This window comes from Papilio machaon, chromosome 8 (assembly GCF_912999745.1).
Source record: "Papilio machaon chromosome 8, ilPapMach1.1, whole genome shotgun sequence".
NCBI lineage: Eukaryota > Metazoa > Arthropoda > Insecta > Lepidoptera > Papilionidae > Papilio > Papilio machaon.
The window spans coordinates 2,553,829-2,568,678 of record NC_059993.1 but is presented as its reverse complement, the minus strand read 5'-3'; the positions used below and the strand labels follow the sequence as shown (position 1 = coordinate 2,568,678).

Here is a 14,850-nt window from a genome sequence, read left to right as displayed (position 1 = left end):
TATTTTAGTTAAGCTCCAAATTAGACAAAAATGTACAATTATACACATTCGTGAAACATTAAATCGTTACGTTGGATTTTGATAGTGAGCAAATTAAGCGTCACTGGCCACTATATAATTCGAGATAGTACCGGGAACGATCTGCATTGTTAACAATCAACTTCGTGTGAGGACTGCGGTCAAAATGTTCTAGTTTAATGCACGGATACACAACTGTAGTGCCGGTTTGTTAGCGCCCGGCAATCATTTGACGATCTATTGTTCTGAACTGTCTCACTGGAGTTAACGTATGTTGAGTAACATAATTTCTACATTTATAATACTTCTAAATTATTCATATTTCTCTGTTATACAGTTATGCGATAGTAGCAAATAAATATCGCAAGAAATTAAGGGACATGTAAATTATAATTCAGAAATTAAATTTTAATCCACCGTTATAAAATACGAACACTGAGGTTTTGTTTTATAGCGTAATTCTGCAAGTAATCCATTCCTTATTCACGAGCTGGCAAAAATAAACAAACTTCTTAAACGGCACGTGTAAACGTTACCTCTATAAAACGTTTACCTACTTTATTTGTGTATTTGGGCAAAGCCTCGGTACACAATGGAACTCTTAAGCGTCCCCGGGCTCTGCTAGCTTTGCGATTCCACACGTCGCGTCTCGTGCCGTACCAACTTCCCTTACAAATTGCTCGCCCAGCTTACCGGCTTTAACCGGCAAACTGCTCATGATATTTCATTTGTCGCAAAAACAATTCCGACCGAATCTGGCAATTTAATACTTACCGAGCTCCGTGAGTATTAATCGCGGAAGTTGATTCGAATAAGCCTTATCTTCACGCTCCGAGACGTGAACGTAATGGAAGTTTGATTAAATAAACTCCATCCTTTCTAAGCGTGTCTAAATCTCGTTATACATGCGTGAATAGACACAATATCATATGAAAAAGTTTAAACCCACTACATCCTTGACTTACATTAGAGATAAAGGATGATCATTTACATATTCCTTTTTTACACATTAGGTTTTGGTGGGGTTGTAATAATTTTGTACCAATATAATCCATTACACCAAAGCACTATCCAACTACTACGGTAAACAAGACCGTACATTCTTCATTTATATGTTTCTATGTAATAGATAGAGTAGAATTTACATAAACTATTTACTCTTTGTGAGTAGTAGTATTAGTACGACTGAATGCATTTTAAAGTTACCACAAAGCTTTCAACTTGCCTTAAAGATTACTAAAGTAAAGGTAGTACGTTTTGTTAACTATGAAAGGCAACTGTTAACCAAATTTAATTAATTAAGTTTTTATTTTTTTGTAATAACAAACATGTATATTTGTCTTCGTGCAACAATATACTATTACGGTGAATCTCCACTGTCGTAACACATGTTTAACAACAATATTATCATCATTTTCATTCTATTTGAAAAAGAAGGAATTGATAACAGTTGATAATCACGGTAATATAGTCAGGTACTTGGTCGAAGTATAAAGTTTTAAACCAATCAATTTATCAATCAAATTGCGTTCACTAAATGCACTAGTTCCTAGACATAAAATAGAACATTATGTAGGCTTATTAAATGTATTATGATGTTGATTTAAATATTACATTCAATATTGGGTCAGTTTAGTTCAGTTTCAATTTAAAGGTTTCCTATGACAAAAGTGTAAATATTTGATACATCCAATCAAAAAGACCTTCAAGTAGGAGCACTTACACAAATTGAAACCTGTGAGTAGATAATTCATTTGAGCGGAATACATAAGTTTCGCGATTCGTTCGCAGCTCAGAGCTCGTGAACAAACTCATCTAATCGTATTGCGACGCGACAATATTGCTCTTTTTTCATTATATTCGTCAATATCTATGAATTGCACGGAATATTACTAAAGGAATTTTTATATCTCTCTGTCCTTATATTCCTATTATTATATCTTTCTTGATAATCCTTTTTGCAAAATGTTCATGTGCAGGTAGGCCTAAACCTACCGATTTACCTCCATATTTATACTTAAAATTCTCCTTGTCACATGCGAGTCTTACCTCATTATTACATGCCCATACCATTATAGATGTGAATGTTTGATGGATGTTTTTTAGAAAATTTCTTCAGAACGACTCAACGTATCACAATAAAATTTGGCATAGATGTAGATCATAGTCTGGAAGAACACATAGGGTACTAATTAAGTTTTTTTTTTAAATTACGGGCAGACGGAGTCCCGGGCGACAGTTAAATTCTCTATTTATATGACTAAATTAAATTATTTTAATAAAATGCATTGTGTAATGTAAAAAGTTTAACAAATGTTGCTTGCCAAGAAATGGGGGCTTATCTACGATTGCATATTTTGAAAATGCTTTCGTATTTATCATACTTAATGTTTTATTTATAACTGTTAACGATCGTTACGGAGTTTTAAAATGTAACATAATTTTTTTAATGTTTATTCATATGTTTATGTAAGTTATGAAGTCGATGAATAATAAATGAATCATGTACTCACAGAAAGATTACTTTATATACCTAAGTAAAGATCGAAGTAGTAGTGGCGACAAATTAGTATACAGTTTACAAAAAAATCTTATTTTTTTTAAATTTAGAGGTTTTTTAACTTAATCTTTGGGCAATTAGTCTGTTATAGGATATTTAAAATTGTGTAAGTTAAATATTTAATTTTTGTTTCCACAACGAAAACATTAAATAGTCATTACAGATGTATATCTCTGTGTATAAAAACTTTTAGTTAATGACCACGCTTGGTGTTTAATGTCGCTATTTAAACGCTCCAGTTGAAACTTGTTTGTATCACTGAATCATGCGGATATTCCAACCTCAAATGGGTATTACCAGTTAAATTTATTTAGAGTACATTATATATTTGAATACCTCGAACAAAGGAAAGCTATAAGTACATATATTCATGTCCTAATTCTGAATGCTAATTAAAATTGAATATAGTTTTCAATGAATTTGATACTAGCTGTCGCCCGCGACTCCGTACTCGCTTATAAAACGTAATACGTAGCTTATATGTTCTTCCCTACTATATTCTACTTCTGTGCCAAATTACATTAAGATCCGTTAAGCCGTTCCGGAAATACCTTCAAACAAACATCCATCTATCCATCTAAACATTATTTATATAATACAGTTTGTATACTACAGTTATACTTAAGTCGAAGCACGTAAGAACAGCTTTGAAAGCTTCAAACATTTTATACTCATTAAAGTGATATTTTATCGTGATCTTTATTAAAAGTTGTAGGACACAGTCAGCGAGTAAGGTGCCTTAATATTAGACAATTTTTGTAAATAAAGCGTAGTTCGTGGCGACACATTTGGCTGGATATTGTCGCGTATATTTCATCTCAATGTTGCCAACACAGATGAGTGTATTTAGAGAAAAAATAATATTAATATGAGCTTTGTTAATGAAAATCTTATTTATTTACAAAAGTAGAGCTAAATAGCGATAATAATGATAGTCTAAGTAATTCCTGTAACGTTTAATCATTTCAATATTTTTTTTTCTTTTTTTAAAAAACAAAACCACAGACCCTCTTCTGACTTTAAGCGCCTAAACAGACCTCTGCCAAAGCTAGTGTTGTTAGTAGGGGAACAGGACTGATAGTAGCTTCTTGACAACTTCATACGGTTATCATGCTAGAAAAATTCGATTTATTTATCTAAAATTACATCATAACTATAAGGTAACTTTACCCTGACATGAGCAACAACGAGCAAAAGTAAATATAATGAATGTAATTATATGCAAAATGCAGCGAGTAAATATGAGATTTGTATGAAGCGTAGGCATTAACGGCGCGTGCCGGCAGCGAGTAATTTCCGCTATCTGGGGGTCGCGCAGGAGCTTCGTTAAAATGCAGCGCGCCGGATGTAAACGCCAATGCGCCCTAACACGACACATGAGCGAAAAAATACTCCGCCATTCAGCGCATTTTAATTTTAAAACCCCGTTGCTTCGTTTGCGCTCTGATTTTTTTACTCTCTTCTCCCACTCACTCTGTCACTATATTCTCTTTGCATTCACGTGCCTCAGCGGCGCGAGCGGGACTAAACTAATATGCCGTTATTTAATTTTTTAAAAAGGATCTCTGTTATTTCGTGTGCACTTTTTGGATGTTAACATATTTTTTGGAGCGTTTTGTTTTGTTTACGGAGAAGTTGTTATAAAATTTTAATTGCACTAAAATGTTTTCGACGTAGGTAAATATGAAGCTGCAACTATTGATGCCTTGTTTCACACAATGATAAAAATATGTTGCTCGTTAGTTTTTACATCGCTTGTACTAAACTAAACATTTTTATATATATCATATAGCATTTTCATTTATGTGATCTTTTCTCATTCAAGCTTTCCAAGCATGGAGTCTCTTACTTGATCATGAGGACTAATAACTGTTTCAAATATTTTAAAAATACTAACATTAAAAGTAGATCTAGATCGATGAGATCAGAAACACCATAACAGAACTTGTGTTGCGGCAACACCGGCCCCGGCGGTTGAGTGGCCAGTGCGCACCGGGCAACCTTCTTTGCACATATTTTTTTTCTTCTTGTCATTATTCTTTTTTTTTTTGTCAATTACAAAAAGCTATTGTCATTGTAAGTTTTTCTCGTCACCAAAAACAGCTTTTTTTCACACTTATCAACACAAATCTTGGGTGTACCTACACATCTTTTACAAAATTGATATGTAATATTTTCCTGTATATGTTGATCTTACCCTAAGACTAGTAAGAGCACTCGTTTAAATTAATTAATCCTTTTTCCACTTGCATTCATTGCACCCCCTTAGTTTTACGATTATGTACTTATGTAACCGCTCAACCTTGCCTTTAAGTCTTTGTCCTTAACTCCCTAAAACTAGGTAGTTGAAGTATTTATAGCATAGATTTTTTAACAGCAACACGTATATTAAGTAAATAAGTAACGTACTATAAGTAAATAAAAAAATCACGAATAATCTAGTCGAATTACATCACGTTCCATTAAATCGGACATTCACCTCCGCGAAAAACATCACCCCGAGATTTTCAGTGACACTGAAAAAACGTTACAATTTGTTAAATAATAGTTGTAATAAATTTTCAAACTTCACCCGTCCTCTTGTGGTATCCTCGAAGAAGCGCCTGTCCTCTATTATTTTTCTTTTCCCATCCCGCTAACTCGAGCAGCAAACTTGGACTTTGTCATGAATAATTTAAACCGTCCGCTATATTATGCGAAATATCACAACTCTCCAACGCCTGGTTCATAGTCAACTAGGAAAAACGTACGTCATTTGTTTAATAACGGTACATCTTGTATACAGTTAGGACTAATAGCCTATTTGCAAAGACAGTTACAAACTTGATGTTATTTTTGATAAAAATACTGAATTAAAAATTAACGATGTCGCGTTTTGTCACAATTTTTTATCCAACTTATGTTTTAACATTGACTACCTACTTCTATATAAACTTTAAGTTTCAATAACAATTATTCAAATAAACTCCCAGTGTCATTTAATATCTATATTAACAAACAAAATATAGACTATGTTTTCGATATAACTACGATTGTTTAGAGGAACCAACCAAACTTCTGAAAACGTAATACGACTAACACTCTTCGCAGAACATCTTGTCTTTGCTTTCATAAAGGGATAACAAAAAAACTGGTCTTTGTAAAATGTGTGAATTATTGGCCAGCTGGACGTTAGAACCCCAATTGTAAAACATCTGGTAGATTACAAAAGGTACAGCAAACATTAATCCCATATCTACAATAAATGTCTGTGTTTTGCCTTTGTAAAAGGACTAAACCAAAAAGATGGTGCGTGAGATTTTGTGTATAATTTAAGTTATATTGTTAGTAGATACATTGTTTCCGTTAGTTATAATACCACTATTTTATTAGAGATCCAAATTACCAGAATCTACAGCAAGTTAACTTTTTATTTGTTAGGACATTTTTTATTCGTATCGATTTGTATGGTCTGTTTTTTAGGAATAAATTATTAATCAATCTAATTAATGTACAACGCGCAAACGTTAATTATATGCTTGTTATTTTAAAACTTTGAGGTAAAACAACGAGGGAGGAAACAAAAAACAAAACAAATAAATTGTTATAGGCTTTGTAGGAAAATTGACATGATTTTAATTATAATATTATAGCACAAAATACTTTTGTAATATTTATCAATTTTTTTTTTGTTTTCAGGTCACGTGGGCGGTTGCGGTATCACGGACGAAGTGGTGCAGTGGATGGACCGCATACAGAATTCAGGGGTCGATGACGATCCACCGACATCGCCCGCGCCCTCGCAGCCACAACCGTCGCACACACCACCACATCCCAACAGTCTACGAGACGATCCGCCTAGGTATGTCATCAGATTTACTACGATAGATGGTTGGTACAGTATATAATACTCTTCCAAACATCTTTATCAGCTGTCAAGTCAGACTGCTGAGTTCTCTCCTCGCGCAAATTCTCTTTCACAAATGTCTTCTTCAAACAAAATACTTTCTTCAGCTGCCTTGTACCTTTATAGTCATTCATAGTTAATCTCATTGGATATGTCTTGAACGGCTATTTCGTGATTAAACTATGTCGCTGGTTAACAGTTCTATTGTATATATTTTGTGCATATTATGTAGTAAAGGCGACTTATGACTAAATTTAAAACAAGTTAAAATAGTTAATACATTCGACAGATGCGACTTTATACGTATTGGCTGGTAACTCGTTATCCGTAATTGGATCTGGAGCTGTGAAATAGAGACACAGCAGTGTTGCTCTAATAAGATTTTTCAAACATGAACACCCATTCCAGCCTTTGCGTGGCTTCATTATACATCAGTTTGGTAGATAAAAACATACCCAACTACATAGTACCAGGACTTCATAAGGACCAGTGGTTTTGCTGAGATGCCCCATCACACCTTCCTTACTTTGTACTCTTCCTTCCTTGCCTATTGAGTATGTTAATAGCTAGCGGTAGACACTTCTGCTTCCCTAGTTATTTTGTTTCCTACTATAAGCAGTATTATTTTTGTTTTTAGATATTGGGAGCATCATAACAAATATTCGAGAGCGGCGAACACAGGCGAGCACACACGTAAGCGGCGAGCTGCGAACGATAACAGAAACACGTGTTCGCTCTTCATAGAGACAGATCCGCTCATCTGGCGGCACGTCAGGGAAGGATTCCCCGATGTGAGTCTATTTTAATACCCGTATTATCTTTGATTTTTAATGTGTAATTGGAACTGGGCTGTGTAATGAAATCTTGGGATACGATTTTACTTTCGTTAAGACATTAGATTAACATTTTGCACACTTATTAAGAACCGATGACGCAACACAATCTTGGCCTAGAACACTAAGATAACAAAAGGAATAAAAAGAAATGCTTAATGTCTAAGTAGGCTTTTAACTATTATAATTTGTAAAGATAGTTTACGGACGCGATGAAATATTTCGTATAACATCGAGCTCAGCTTGTGTTAAATGTAGACACGTTTTATGAACGTGAAAGTTATTACTCGATGAGCTAAGTTGTGACGTTGTTGCCAACTAGCTTACAAAGACTGCACGCTTACACTTCGAAAGTACGCCTTCTATTTTGTTAACTATTTTAGTTAAAGCTTATGTACTATATAAGCTGGAAACTTTAATCTTCTTTATAGTATTCAATTCTCGTTCTCATTTCGAGTTCATACTGTTCATTAGGACTGTCTTTTTAAATTAGCCAAAAAAAATGAAGCTTTAAAGTTTTTTTATCAATGTCGTAACTTTAATGCAACACTAGACTTGTTTAAAAATGCACTGTCCATCTAGAATAATTCAAGTAATAAACATATACTATTTTAAAGAAAGTATTCTTAATTCTTCTGTAAAATCCATGTAAGTCCATAAATGAATCAGAAATGAGAATTATACGACTCGCAAACATCGAGCTTGTAAAATCAAATTAGTCTTGCAATGTTATAATGTGATCAAGGTTGGGAGAAATCGATTAACTTTATCTAGCTTCATAATGCGTAACAATTGTTATATTCGACAATAAATTAAAATAAACTATTTTTAAAATGAAATTCAAATACATATTGTTTTCCAAATATACGAGGGGAGGTCCAAAAGTTCGCGGAATGAAAGGGTTGTCAATGAAATATAACAATAAATTTATTTTTCCTTTTCAATATAATCACCCTTAAGTCTAATACATTTATTCGATCTATGAATTAATTTTTCTAAACCATCGAAAAAATATTTTTTGTCTTTGGCCTCAAAATGGGCCGAAATTGCCTCCTTCACTTCATTATCGTCGGAAAATTTCCTTCCCCTTAGCTCTTTTTTTAAATTTGGAAATAAATAAAAATCGCTAGGAGCCAGGTCTGGACTGTAGGGTGGGTGAACAAGTGGTTCGAACCCATGTGTGTGCAGAGCAGCCATGGCAACTCGGCTCTTGTGAACCGGCGCGTTGTCTTGCAAAAGCAACACACCCTTGGCCAATTTTCCTCGACGTTTTTCTTTAATTGACTCCTTTAACTTTTCTAATATGAGTGCGTAGTATTCTCCGGTTATAGTGGTACCTTTTTCTTTATAATCAATGAGTAATATTCCCTTACAATCCCAAAAAACAGTGGCCATCAACTTTCCCGCCGATTCTGACACCTTGAATTTTTTGGGAGGTGGTGTACCCTTTTTGTGCCATTGCATGGACTCCTGTTTGGACTCAGGTTCAAAGTGATGAACCCATGTTTCATCTCCAGTAACAATCCGCTCCAAAATCTGCACGGGCTCGTCTCCACACAACTCCAAAAAGTGCTTAGACGCGTCGACGCGCTGCTGTTTTTGAAGCGGCGTGAGCATTCTCGGCACCCATCTTGCACTGACTTTTGTCATGCCCAGGTGGTCGTGCAGGATACGCAAAATAGTTGTATCTGATACTCCAACAAATGCAGATAATTGTTTCTTCTTCAAACGTGTGTCTTCGAGTACAAGTTTTTCGACTTTTTCGACGATGTCTGATGTGGTGGCGTCAGCTGGCCGCCCAGAGCGAGAGTCGTCTTCAATTGAATCTCGACCATGTTTAAAAAGACCATGCCACTTATAAACCATTGTTTTACCAGGGCACTGATCTCCATAAACGGCTTCCATTTCATTTAAAATGGTTTGAACGTTTTTTCCTTGCTTGGTAAGGAATTTTATCACAGCGCGATGTTCAATTTTCTCCATAGTTGCAGTTTGCTTCCGGATTGACTTGTTCAGCAGGCGAGTACTCGTAAACGAATGGCACTATAGGGTTGAAATGTTATATATATACTAATTATGAGTGCCCAATTAGTATGACACTAAGCGAGCTACCCTATCCCCACTCCATCCCCTCCATTCCGCGAACTTTTGGACCTCCCCTCGTAATGAAAGCGATGTCACTTTTCATTTCTTTTAGTAAACCCACGGTAATTTTTTTGCTTCTTATATGCGTTATAAATCCCCCTGTCCAATAATCCCTCATACCAAAATAGTCCACATATTGTAAAACGATAGAAGTTATTTATAGTAATATAAATTTGAAAATGTTTAAAACTTGAATAATGCTGCACTTACTGTATTAAATATTTGAATATAAAACTCGAGGCGTATGCTATGTCACTTTAAGTCTAAAGTTCTTAGCTCTCTCGGTATATATATATATATCATCTCGCTTCATGAAATTATTTAACTTCTCGCTTTATGCTTGCATTTCTCTTGGAACTTGCTTCTTTATAAAGTAAAATACCGTAGAATTTAATTCAACTGCAAATCGAATAATCATGTCGCAATTTTCTCTAAACTGTGACGAGATGAAGGCGCTGGTAATTTCTCAATATTATGCAATATTTGTGATGAAATTTTCTTTCTATAATTTCAATTTAGTTTAAAATGGATAATTACTGTTTGTTAATGAAAAAAGAATAAATCTATTTTAACTATATATCAATACTATAGACAAGATTATTTCTTAGTATGTTTACGACAACTTGAGCCAATGAATCTACCGATACCGACTGGAATGTGGATCTGGGCCGGACAATATTATGTTCATTTTGGTTATGATTCGGAATTAGCAGTAATTGCTTTGTAACTATGAAGCCCTATTTCTTGGTTACAAAGCATGTCCTTAATAAAGATTTCACTTTATAACATTATGTTCTAATTTGTTTTTTACCCTTCATTAATTTTCGCTCAGCTCTTTAATAATTAAATACTTTGCAACAACAATGATAAAATTGCAACAATGTGTGCAAACTCTTTAAAACTATGTTACATTATTTCTTTAGAAAATTCCGCGTAAACATAAAACGCGCGCATAAACAGCGCAGGTAACGAGCAGTTGAACGTTCTTTATGTAAACGTTGGTAACAACATTTTGTGTTTTTTTCGAAAAAAAAAAAGAATTGGCATTTTTAAGAAACGTAAGACCTTTTGTTTAAATCGAAGAAATAGAAAAAAAAAATGATAATTGACAATAGTTATGGTAGTACGATTATCACCTCCCTGGCTTTTTTCCCACTCACGTGGGGTCGGCACACAAGATTTTATGAACCTTAAAGTTTTGGCCTAAATTTTTACGGCCGACCGCCTGCCTGTCGCAAACCCTACGTGGATATACCCTTGAGTTATTGAAGTAAGATATTCAAAAATTTAAACAGATTTAATATAATATTTCTGCCTATTTTTTGCAGTATACAGTTGGCATTAAATATATATTTTCTTGTTTCAGCATCGAGATAGAAGTAAAAAGAGTGAAGTGGATATGAAGACACGGGAAGAGATCCTGTCGCTGATATCACATCACGTGGAGGCCGTCAACTACATATACAGAGATACGAAGTTTGACGGCCGCTTGCAGCATAGGAATATTAAGTTTGAAGTACAACGAATTAAGGTAAGGAATCTTAAAACGATAGCAGGATACTAGAGAGATTTACGAAAATGTTTTTGACCACCTTCTATATAAATGTAACATAACACTAATGTAAGGGTAATTAACACAGTTATAAGTCTATTTTTTATGAATAACTACCATTTAGTCGCTTCCCAACGTTCACGAAGAATCATTGAACCTTATCTCGTACATGCTTTGAAAAGAAATGGTCTACAACGAAAGATTGTCGTCTATATTTCCCAATGTCAATATGATTATTATCTTATATTCTTTAAGCTATAACATTGGTGTATGGGTTGTCTATTTGCAGATCGACGACGACTCTTTGTGCAGCTCGCACCACTTCGGCGCGGAGAACAACCAATTCTGTCAGGAGAACATCGACGTCTCCAACTTCCTCAACCTGCACTCGCTCGGTAACCATGAGGACTTCTGCCTCGCCTACGTCTTCACATACAGAGACTTCACCGGCGGCACGCTAGGTATGTGTACAAATGCTACTATATCATCGTCATCTCCCTGTGCTAATAACATACGATAGTTTACATAGGAGCCATCGATATTAAATTTGATAACTGTTAGGACTTGCCTGGGTGGCGAGCGCCAGTGGGGCTTCTGGTGGTATCTGCGAGAAGTACAAGACGTACACGGAGACTAATGGCGGCATGTACCAAAGCACCAAGCGTTCGCTCAACACCGGCATCATCACCTTCGTCAACTACAACAGTCGTGTGCCGCCCAAAGTCAGCCAGCTCACGCTCGCGCATGAGATCGGACACAACTTTGGATCACCGGTATGTACGCACATGTTATCATCATCTCTCTGTTCCTATCCAACTTACATACGGTTTCCGTCCTCCAAATCAGTCTTTCTACCGCTGTCTAAATCGTCACTCGCTTAATCATGTCACCTTTCATGCAATCCATCCATCGCTTCCTACACCTAACTTGACCGAGTACAAAATGACATTCAAGACAATGACCTAGCTACAATTCGATAATGATTTTGTGGCACTTTTTTGGATATCTGGTTTTAGTTTATCTTATCCAGATTAAGTTAGATATATTATATATTGTTCTAATTACCGACCTTGGTAAAGCAGAGCTTGTGCGGGATTTTAGAAGATAAAATAATATTTTCGAGTTTGCCAGTTCAAATGTTGTTAATATCCGAATTGTAATTTCTATCTATGATGATTGTTTGTGTCGCATAAAATCTAAATGCTAGTGTGTTTGTTGCAGCACGACTACCCATCAGAGTGTCGTCCGGGGGGTCAGCAGGGTAATTACATAATGTTCGCGTCGGCGACGTCTGGTGACCGACCCAACAACGGCCGCTTCAGCGCCTGCTCCATCGGCAACATCAGCGCAGTACTGGATGCCGTGCGAGAGGAGCGCAAGCGCAACTGTCTCACTGCCAGCGAGGGCGCCTTCTGCGGCAACAAGATCGTTGAGGCCGGCGAGGAGTGTGACTGCGGTAAATTGCTGTTAACATCGTTTAAAACGACATCCTTAGCAATATTCAGTCGTTATAACCAAAGTTCGATATTTTTTAACCAATGTATTAAACTGTGTATACTATATGTATGGGAGGATACAGTCATTCAGTTTTCACTTCATTGCTAGCATTAATATGAGGCAAACACAGACCTCTATAAATAGACAGGCTATAAAACGTGGTATTTTGTGGTTATTTGACTTTCGCCATTTTGATACTGACGATAGCGGTTGGCAGCGGTGATGAAAATTTCAACTAATAATAAAGATAGAATTAATTGTCATGTAACATCAACCGTCACGATTAAGTTGAAAACGAACCCAAAGCTGTCATTTCCAAACAATAAGCCTATCCATTTATAGATATCAGTGCAGGTAGACTAAGAAAAAAAATTGTTAAAAGGGAAAATTAAAAAAAAGATATATTTTTTAGGTTACGATGAGAACGAATGCAAGGACAGGTGTTGTTACCCGCGACAACTCAGCGCCTACGACAGGGAGCGGAACAGTACGGCCAAGGGCTGCACAAGGAAGGCGAATACACAATGCAGGTTAATATTTTCAACATTATTTTAACTTTGATATCATGGAAGTAGTATGTTTATATTATAATTGAAATTAAGTGTGTAAGCGTAATTATATTGCAGAAAAATGTGATAAAATTGTTTTAGAATGTCACCTAATTAAAGTCCTTATTATTCGTCTGTTCCTCTGGAGTATGAATGATCATAATTGGCAGTGCTTTCAGCATATATCCTTATACAAACTTACTAATATTACAAATGTGAAAGTTTGAATGGATGGATGGATGATTTGCACACATGTAGAACATAGTCTGGAAGAACACATAGGCTACTTTTTAATTCCGTCGTGGACGACAGCTACTTTTGTATATTTCTAAATGTAATGTGTTATGTTTGTGTGTCAGTCCATCACAAGGACCGTGCTGCAACTCTGACACATGTCAGTTTGTGGGCGCGGCTCGCAACCAGACCTGCCGCGAGGCCAGCGAGTGCAGCCACGCCTCGTACTGCTCCGGCCGCTCCGCAGAGTGCCCCACACCGCGCGCCATGCCCAACCACACCAAGTGCAACAATGGTATACCTTCCTTATAATTTATACAAACATCATCAACCTGCCCTTATCCCTATAAAGGGTCGGCACAGTACATCTCTATCAGTCGACATAGATGAATTTACCCCCTTCTTACGCATATCCTCTTTCACACAATCTATCTATACTCTCTTTGGTCTTCCAATTTACACAATTTTATTCTGAATTTGTAACTAGTAATTATCTTATCTATCTATATATATATATATATATATATATATATATATATAAAAGAAAGTCGTGTTAGCTACACTATTTATAACTCAAGTCAACTGATTTAGCTAAAAATTGATGGGGAGGTAGTTTAGAACTAGGAGACGGACATAGGAACTTTTTTTATCTTGTGTGCATTTTTTTTATTCCGCGCGGACGGAGTCGCGGGTATAAGCTAGTGCATAATAATTTTTAATTTTATCTTAAATGTTGATATAATTGTGTACAGATACTCAGCTGTGCATCAGCGGCGAGTGTCGCGGCTCTATCTGCCTGGCGTGGAACATGACGGAGTGCTTCCTGTCGTCGAGCCCGGCTGCTGCAGGTGACGGTGTCACGGCGGTGGTGGACAGGCGCGCGCTGTGCCAGCTGGCCTGCCAGACTGGACCCTCGCCCTCCACCTGCCGCAGCACGGCCACCTTCGCCAGCCGGGTCGGACTGCCCAAGGGAGGGATCAGTTTGCGACCTGGTTCGCCTTGTGATAATTTTCAGGTACGGTAGATGAATTTTAAAACATTTTTTCCAGTAGTTTTAGAAACAACTCGGAAACAAACAAATATTATTTTTATTTATAGAGAAAAATATGAGGACATAGTATAACTGATTGTGTTGTACAGGGTTATTGCGACGTGTTCCTGAAGTGTCGCGCTGTGGACGCGGAAGGTCCGCTGGCGCGGCTGAAGAACCTGCTGCTGAACCGCGCCACGCTGCAGAGCCTGCAGGCCTGGGTCACGGAGAAGTGGTGGCTGGTGCTGCTGGGCGGCGTCGCGCTCGTCGTCTGCATGGGCGCCTTCGTCAAGTGCTGCGCCGTACACACACCATCCTCCAACCCCAAGCGACCACCAGCCAGGTCATCTTACGCTCTATTACATATATAAAACACAACGGCCCTACAAAGAATGGGTCAGCTTGCCTGGTGCAATACCACGACCACACAGTAGACAGCCGTGAAGTGGAAGTAATTCCACGTACAGTCTGATGAGTGTGGTGCCGGAGGACTAATTTTAGTCCTATTTCCCTTCCCAACCTTTCTTATAAGGAAAGAATGGGAAGA

At 36.8% G+C, this 14,850-nt stretch overlaps 1 protein-coding gene across 1 annotated transcript in view; it reads left to right on the top strand.

Annotated features, from left to right (window-relative positions):
* Window positions 1-14,850, top strand: part of LOC106720588 (disintegrin and metalloproteinase domain-containing protein 10) — a 70,225-nt gene that overhangs the window by 53,752 nt on the left and 1,623 nt on the right. Inside the window, exons 5-14 of the mRNA XM_045679122.1 lie at window positions 6,257-6,419; window positions 7,102-7,255; window positions 10,809-10,973; window positions 11,284-11,455; window positions 11,556-11,767; window positions 12,216-12,450; window positions 12,904-13,021; window positions 13,399-13,568; window positions 14,026-14,288; window positions 14,414-14,646. Of these exons, the coding sequence (XP_045535078.1) occupies window positions 6,257-6,419; window positions 7,102-7,255; window positions 10,809-10,973; window positions 11,284-11,455; window positions 11,556-11,767; window positions 12,216-12,450; window positions 12,904-13,021; window positions 13,399-13,568; window positions 14,026-14,288; window positions 14,414-14,646 (1,885 nt within the window). The remainder of the gene's footprint in view (window positions 1-6,256; window positions 6,420-7,101; window positions 7,256-10,808; window positions 10,974-11,283; window positions 11,456-11,555; window positions 11,768-12,215; window positions 12,451-12,903; window positions 13,022-13,398; window positions 13,569-14,025; window positions 14,289-14,413; window positions 14,647-14,850) is intronic.